Source organism: Salvelinus namaycush, chromosome 37, assembly GCF_016432855.1.
Source record: "Salvelinus namaycush isolate Seneca chromosome 37, SaNama_1.0, whole genome shotgun sequence".
Taxonomy (NCBI): Eukaryota; Metazoa; Chordata; class Actinopteri; order Salmoniformes; family Salmonidae; genus Salvelinus; species Salvelinus namaycush.
In genome coordinates, this window is record NC_052343.1 from 12,043,470 (window position 1) to 12,052,413 (window position 8,944).

Genomic DNA, 8,944 nt, shown 5'->3' on the forward strand with positions numbered 1-8,944 from the left:
GCTCGGGAGGCTTCCCCTTAATTGACAGCAACAAAGAGCCTGACCCAAGCATGGGTCGAGACATGACAAGGAAAGACAATCCCTTTGTAAAGCCAAGGACACTTACACATATTGGAGCTTGATGTTGTGTTGGAAAGCATTAGCCGAGATGTACGCCAGCCTGCAGAACGTGACCGTGCTGGAGGGAGAAACACGACAGAAACAACAAAAGACAGAACAGGAAGTGTGAATCACTGATTATGCTACTAGTTAGCCACAGTAAATCCATAGTGTGTATGTTAGCCAGTCTGTATTAGCTGTGTTAGCTAGCTCCAGACCATTTCCTTTCTTTGAATACGGAAGTTGTAAGGTACTCAGAAGAAGAATTGAAATTAAATTACTGTACAGGACTGCAGGTTTCTGCTCAGAATAATGGCTAATGTGCAACACAGGAGGTTTACCCCCTTGATTGAAAGAGCCATAAAGGAAATGAAATGTTGAGTTGTAAAGTTTAGTACTGCAGATTGCTATAACAAGGTAGATATTGGAGAGGGTGAATAGGGAGGGTGGAGTGTGGAGAAGACCACTCAATCAATGACAGGACCAACCAAACATTTAAAGCCAAGTCAATAAAATCAACTGCTAGGTGTATTGTAGCACATTTCGTGTATGTATTTCATGCAGTAATACAAACAGACATCTATAAACATATTATCATACAACATTAGAAAAATACTGTACATATTACATATTATGCAAGGTTACTCACAGATTCTTCAACTCTCTATAGTTGGCAAGGTCTACTTCTGTAATGTTCTCCAGGTCGGCTTGATTTTCGATGTAACTGGGTAAAGAAACAAAAAAGAAATACAATGACATTCAGAGTTGATTTGAGTACATTTTTTTTTAAAGCAACAAAAAAAATTCTGCTGAAAAGTAAAATACTAAAATACTGTCTAGGAACAATGAGCTTCATAGGCTTATTATAAGCAACAAAACAAAATGCTTGAACGGAAAATTATCTTTATTGTTATCAATAATTTTTACCCACAGCAATCCAGGCAAAGCAGGACAGTTAATATAATGACCAATACAAAAGGTTGTACATGTATTAAATGTGATGAAAGCCCTAAAAAGGTACTGAATTGACACAGTACAGCACAGAGTATTATATTTTATAGTGAAATTCATGAGTGCATTGTCCAAACCATGGGCCTTTGTGGACTAGAGCCTGACAACTGATAGCATAACCAGACCAACGCAGATGCAAAGAAAACAAACCACAAAGCTAATATCAAAACTAAATCTACTGTAGAGAAGACTTGGAAAAACCATTTGTCTTCTTGCGAGACTCTCATTTGACATTGCTGATGGTAAATTCTCTTCAATGAGTCATTTTCCACTTTTCCAGACGCACCTATTATTTCACGAGGGGACAGTATGTCAACTCAACACTCATTTAACACAAGGTCACTTTGCCCTACTCTTGAACTACAGTATCTTGAACCTCTTTGTATGTTCAATCTTAGAACAAAAATGTGCTATCTAGAACCTAAAAGGTTTATTTGTCTGTCCCCATAGTATAGCCCTTTGAAGTACCCTTTCTGGTTCCGGGTAAAACCATTTTGAGGTTTCCATGTAGAACCCCTACACAGAGGGTTCTACATGAAAACCAAAAGGGTTCTCCTATGGGACAGCCGAAGAATCCCTTTGGAATCCTTTTTTTTTAAGAGTGTACTGTACAGATGTAAGATCATAATTTGAGCCAGTTTGCTACAGCAGGAAAATCATCTTGCAGCAACAAGAAATGTGAATTATTATGCAGATTATAATTATTGGACATTTTTGTAGGGGTTGATACATTTTCCATAAGGGAAAATCAAGTCTGAAATGTCTAAATGTAATTATAAACATCAGAAGCCTTTTTAAACCTCCTGCATTGCAGAAAAGTTATCCTGCAACAGGTTAAGATCCTACATTTGTACACAACGTGGCCAGAAATGTACATTTTATATGGACTGTTATATATTATATTTATGATATTACTGTATCAATAACCAAAAGTAAAGCAGCATAAAAGGACCAAGGGGGTGTAACGGCTTTCCTCCTCCTCTTCATCCGAAGAGGAGGAGCAGGGATTCGACCAAAACGCAGCGTTTTGAAATGACATGATTTTAATGAACAAGACGAAAAAACACGAAACGAAATACACTTGAATAATTAACAAAATAACAAAACGGAGTAGACAGACCTGGACATGGAACTTACATAAATACACGAAGAACTCACGAACAGGAACAGACTACATAAACCGAGACAGTCCCGTGTGGCGCGACAAACACTGACACAGGAGACAACCACCCACAAACAAACAGTGTGAAAACACCTACCTTAATATGACTCTCAATCAGAGGAAATGAAAACCACCTGCCTCTAATTGAGAGCCATATCAGGTCACCCTTATACAAACATAGAAACACATAACATAGACTACCCACCCAAACTCACGCCCTGACCGTCAAACACATACAAAATAACAGAAAACCGGTCAGGAACGTGACATAACCCCCCCCTCAAGGTGCGTACTCCGAACGCACCACCAAAAGTCTAGGGGAGGGTCTGGGTGGGCATCTGACCACGGTGGTGGCTCAGGCTCTGGGCGAGGTCCCCACCCCACCATAGTCAATCCCAGCTTACGTCTCCCCCTTAGAATGACCACCCTCATTTTACACCCACTTAGTTTAAGGGGCAACACCAAGATAAAGGACAGCTCCGGGACAAGGTAGCTCAGGACAGAGGAATAGCTCAGGACAGAGGGATAACTCAGGACAGAGGGATAGCTCAGGACAGAGGGATAGCTCAGGACAGAGAGGTAGCTCAGGATAGAGGGGCAACTCCGGACTGAAGGGCTGCTCCGGACAGAGAGACAGCTCTGGACTGAGGGGCAGTTCTGGATAAATAGCCGCTCTGGGCTGAGGGGCAGCTCATGACTGGCTGACGGCTCTGGACGCTCATGGCTGGCTGACGGCTCTGGACGCTCATGGCTGGCTGACGGCTCTGGACGCTCATGGCTGGCTAACGGCTCTGGACGCTCATGGCTGGCTAACGGCTCTGGACGCTCATGGCTGGCTGACGGCTCTGGACGCTCATGGCTGGCTGGCGGCTCTGGACGCTCATGGCTGGCTGGCGGCTCTGGCAGATCCTGTCTGGTTGGCGGCTCTGGCAGATCCTGTCTGGTTGGCGGCTCTGGCAGATCCTGTCTGGTTGGCGGCTCTGGCAGATCCTGTCTGGTTGGCGGCTCTGGCAGATCCTGTCTGGTTGGCGGCTCTGGCAGATCCTGACTGACGAATGGCTCTAGCGGCTCCTGACTGACTAACGGCTCTGACGGCTCGGGACAGACGGGCGGCTCTAATGGCTCGGGACAGACGGATGGCTCAGACGGCACTGGGCAGACGGATGGCTCAGACGGCACTGGGCAGACGGATGGCTCAGACGGCACTGGGCAGACGGATGGCTCAGATGGCGCTGGTGAGACGGATGGCTCTGGCCGGATGAGACGCACTGTAGGCCTGGTGCGTGGTACCGGAACTGGAGGTACCGGGCTAAGGACACGCACCTTCAGGCTAGTGCGGGGAACAACAACAGGGCACACTGGACTCTCAATGCGCACTATAGGCCTGGTGCGTGGTACCGGAACTGGAGGTACCGGGCTGAGGGCACGCACATCATGGCGAGTGCGGGGAGAAGGAACAGTGCGTACAGGGCTCTGGAGACGCACAGGTGGCTTAGTGCGTGGTGCCGGAACTGGAGGCACTGGGCTGGAGACACGCACCATAGGGAGAGTGCGTGGAGGAGGAACAGGGCTCTGGAAACGCACTGGAAGCCTGGTGCGTGGTGTAGGCACTGGTGGTACTGGGCTGGGGCGGGGAGGTGGCGCCGGAAATACCGGACCGTGCAGGCGTATTGGCTCCCTTGAGCACTGAGCCTGCCCAACCTTACCTGGCTGAATGCTCCCCGTCGCCCGACCAGTGCGGGGAGGTGGAATAACCCGCACCGGGCTATGTAGGCGAACCGGGGACACCATGCGTAAGGCTGGTGCCATGTATGCCGGCCCGAGGAGACTTACTGGTGGCCAGATATGTAGGGCCGGCTTCATGACATCCGGCTCAATGCTCAATCTAGCCCTACCAGTGCGGGGAGGTGGAATAACCCGCACCGGGCTATGCACACGTACAGGAGACACCGTGCACGGTGTCTGCCCATACTCCCGCTCTCCACGGTTAGCCTGGGAAGTGGGCGCAGGTCTCCTACCTGCCCTTGGCCCACTACCTCTTAGCCCCCCCCCCAAGAAATTTTTGGGGTTTCTTCACGGGCTTCCGTGCTAGCCGTGTACCTTCATATCTCCGGTCTTGAGCTTGATTCTCCGGCTTCCAGCCACGTCTCATTGCTGCCTCCTCATACCACCGCTCCTGGGCTGTGGCTGCCTCCTTCCACTCACGAGAGCGGCGATATTCTCCAGTTTGCGCCCAGGGTCCCTTTCCGTCCAATATTTCCTCCCATGTCCACGAGTCCTGGTTCTTTTGTTGCGCTCTCCCACGCCGCTTGGTCGTATTAAGGTGGGTGGTTCTGTAACGGCTTTCCTCCTCCTCTTCATCCGAAGAGGAGGAGCAGGGATTCGACCAAAACGCAGCGTTTTGAAATGACATGATTTTAATGAACAAGACGAAAAAACACGAAACGAAATACACTTGAATAATTAACAAAATAACAAAACGGAGTAGACAGACCTGGACATGGAACTTACATAAATACACGAAGAACTCACGAACAGGAACAGACTACATAAACCGAGACAGTCCCGTGTGGCGCGACAAACACTGACACAGGAGACAACCACCCACAAACAAACAGTGTGAAAACACCTACCTTAATATGACTCTCAATCAGAGGAAATGAAAACCACCTGCCTCTAATTGAGAGCCATATCAGGTCACCCTTATACAAACATAGAAACACATAACATAGACTACCCACCCAAACTCACGCCCTGACCGTCAAACACATACAAAATAACAGAAAACCGGTCAGGAACGTGACAGGGGGAAACATTTTCCTCCACTTGAACAATTTTATCAAGAAAAATTCAAAGCTTTTTCACATACAGTATAGCCAAATATGATAGCTTAAAAAGCAGCACCCAACCCTTTTTCACGACAACACCTGGGAAATGTGTCATGTATTTTTATTGGTATCTGGTTGACATGACGACCGATAACCAGATTACAACCAGGTGAAGACTTCTCTTTCTGATCACAAAAAAATTCATTTTACAGCCAGTATACAACCTGACCATGACATCACTAAAGACATCAGCCAGACATCATTGCAGCCATTTTTACCCGCTGGGCAGTGCCCCAAACATCTCCATCACCAAATATTTCCTTCTTTAACAGTGAGGCACTATTGTTTCAGTCTGTCACTACGCAACACAGATATTTATTTGACCCACGGAGCGGTAATGTAATTGCAGGACAGGTGGAATGAGAATCACCAATCGCCCCCATGCTTATTGGATTGAGTCAAGTGGGTCAAATTTCATCTAGTGTTCTCAGGCGGGCATCCGCTGACAATCCACTGAATTTAATTTATAACTTAGTGCATGATGAATTTGGGCCCCTGTTCCACAGTTAATGGTTTCTTGTTTGTTCCCCTGAAACACATGCCGAAAGAGCAGCTCTTGCTTATTGATTGAATTGCTTAAAACTCTGCTGGAGTTCTAAGTAACAAGTTAAGCCACAGGTACTGACTGATAAGATATATATATATATATATATATATATATATATATAGAGAGAGAGAGAGAGAGAGAGAGAGAGAGAGAGAGAGAGAGAGAGAGAGAGAGAGAGAGAGAGAGAGAGAGAGAGAGAGAGAGAAGTAGAGGCATAGAGGGAGAAAGTTAAGTACTAGCTGGACATGCTGCAGATGCAGTCTCTCCCTTAACGAGCTAGATTGAGTGTTAATTGTTGAGAGCAGTAGAGAGGAACAAAGACAGAACAGCATGGGATTACAGCAAACAGCATTTAGTTCTGTGTTCCATTTTCAGTACTGTATAGCCTAAGGATAACAGCCATTTTCCAATTCTCTGAAAAGAGTGGACAGAGCTGTGTACTGTAAAGTAACATATAATTGCTTAATTAAAGATCAATTTTCCAACTTTTGTATAGTTTCAGACAGTTTTGAAAGTGGTGCTCATGAGCTAAAAGTGGTCCCTGTTTTTTGTGTACTACATCATTCAATTGTGTACTATGTCATCCATTTTGTGGAATATCATCTGAATGTTGCAATTCGTGTGATATGTAACAAATCCAATTCATGCAATATGAATCTGGATCCCGTAGCGCATCTTTAAGTGGAGTATACTGTGTACCCTTTAAAATATTATGTGTCTCTTCTATGCAGTTTTACTTAAGTATGTATAATCCGTTGGTTAATAGTCCTTCGGGGAACCACAAGCCTCCTGCACAACCACATGTTCTCAATGGGTTTGTGAGGATGACCCTCACCAGGCAAGGATGTATGTATCTGAACACCTTGCTGCTATAGTGCCTCTATGATACATGATGGGGAAGAGATTGTTTGCAGTCACCAAGGCAGAGTATCAGTGAAGCAGTATGAATATCAGCACAATCCCACAGACCTGATCACTCCACTACCACCAACTCTGCTCTTATCGACAGTGTTCTCTTACAGCACCTCGCACCCCAGTACAGCCCATGCGAAACCACCAGACACAAGATCAAACAGACTCTGTAACCCCAACTCAAAGCGGGGGAGTTCAATTTGATGACTTCGTGGAGTGGAATTTGTTCACTGGAAACAGAAATTGAGAAACTCCAGTTGTACAAATCATGGAAAGAGGACTAGGAGTAGAAGTCTCTGATAAGATGTAAGACGGATAATCTCTGAATACTTTGATACATACTCTTTGAATCTCATGGACTTTTAATCTTTAGTAATTGTAATAACAGTCCTGTGAAACTTCACAAGAAGAGCCTGCACAGAGTGTCTTTTACCAATCAAATTTGCAGAAGCAATCATCAAAGCAAGAACACCATTTCAAATGAAGTCCGTTATCTAACCAGCTCATCACCATACTAACACACACTGAAGGTCGGTGGTCATACAAAATGTACTCAATCCTTAGGGTCACGTAACTCCCCTCTCCATGAAAATGAATGGAAACCAATCACCTTGATTAAACTCTATACTGGACTATATTCACCTTCTTCTACTAAGACATGTATTTGTTGTTCCACGCCCAGCATTGCTTCAAACAGCTCAAGCCGGTCACGCAACCAACATCAGATCAGCAAAGCAATGGATTAACCATTATGCCAACCCAATTCATTATTCACACTACCAGACATCCCATCCAAGACTGAGCCAACAGATAGATAAGCAAAACATGAGCACTTGACAAACACACACAACAAAACCAGCAGAACCAATCAACCAACCAACCAACCAACCATCCAAGCAACCAACTGCACTCACATTTCCGTGACGTTTTCGCTCTCCTGTAGTGCCAACGCGGGTATAGTGGCAATGCCATTGGGCTCCAGGCACTGCAGCATGGCGAAGGAGCACCGGCAGGCGGATGGGCACCCTCCCAGAGCTGGCACTGCCAGGGTGATTGCCAGTAGTACCAGGGCCAGTGGGGCGGCCCATGGAGCAGAACCCACAGCCATGATGATGGAGATGGTGGAAGGGCAGCTCAGAGAGTTGTCAGTGCAGACTGAGACAGAGTAGGACTAAACCGGAGAATAGACTGGGAAGTTCCACACACAGCAGATCTTCTCTGGGCTGACTCGCAGGGTTGTGATCCCAGCCAGGAGACTCTGGTACTGAGCCACAGGAGCAGCGAGCAGCAGGAGCGAGGCAGGCAAGGGGCCCTGGGGATGCTGGTAGGCTGCAGCCTCCCCACCCTCACTCCCTTCTCCCTCTCTCTCTGTCTCTCTCTCTCTCACTCTCTCTCTTTCTCTCTCGCGTAGGGAGGGGCAAGGCAGGCCATTAGTTGACTGTGTGGGAGAGCCACTGTCACCAGACAAAGAGATGAGATGGGATGATGGTGATATGATCTTCTGCCTCTGAGTGAGATGTCTCCTGTCCCACCAGTGGTTGCAGGTGTGAGACAACTAAGAAGTCAGGACTCTTGGGTACCAACCAGTCTCATGCAGTGAAGATGGTTGCAAATGGTGAATCCATCTATCTGCATGTGTTTATGAATGAGGTGACTTCCCTTGTAGGTTTGTGAGATCAGAGCTAATAAGGGATTTAGTAGTGGTTGTGGACAAATCGGGGAAGATACAGTACTAGGAAACACTAGTCAATACAACAGGCTATGAGGCGAACAATCACTTTTTGACAGGGTTATTATTATGCATGTAATTATTTCATTCATTTACAAAGGGGTAATTGTTACATTATTTTATGTAACAATGTGTAACAATCAAGCATTCCTATTGGACGATTAATGTATAATGTGATTTTTAATTGTGTATTTAAACCCCCTTGTTTTTGTGTTCCAGGCGGACTCCCACAGAAAGTGATGCAGTCCAGAGGCATGGTGGATCCATGTTGCAACAGAGCTTAAGGCTGAAATGTTTCATTAGAGCACAAGGCAAATGTACTTTGTGCTGTATGATTAAGTGATAATGGACTCCTGCCTGCTGGCTTGTGTTGCTGCTTGTGTCCCTTTTTGTTTGGTTTGTAAGTTGTATGATGGTTTTACCTAACATGGATTTTAAGCTAAACGTAAGAGAAAAGGATGTTTATGTAAATGAAATATGGAGACGATGAAATCGAATTGAATTGAAAAACTGTGTGCTGAAACCTTGGCAAACACCAATCCTTAAAATAAATGGGTTGAACTGTCCTTTTGTTGTCTGTCTCTGCTGTCACACTG

At 45.8% G+C, this 8,944-nt stretch overlaps 1 protein-coding gene across 1 annotated transcript in view; it reads right to left on the reverse strand.

The window, feature by feature from the left end:
* Nucleotides 1–7,727, reverse strand: part of LOC120031620 (high affinity nerve growth factor receptor-like) — a 30,153-nt gene extending 22,426 nt beyond the window's left edge. Inside the window, exons 1-3 of the mRNA XM_038977424.1 lie at nt 7,534–7,727; nt 749–823; nt 107–178 (exon numbers count right to left, since the gene is read on the reverse strand). Of these exons, the coding sequence (XP_038833352.1) occupies nt 107–178; nt 749–823; nt 7,534–7,727 (341 nt within the window). The remainder of the gene's footprint in view (nt 1–106; nt 179–748; nt 824–7,533) is intronic.
* Nucleotides 7,728–8,944: the final 1,217 nt, after the last annotated feature.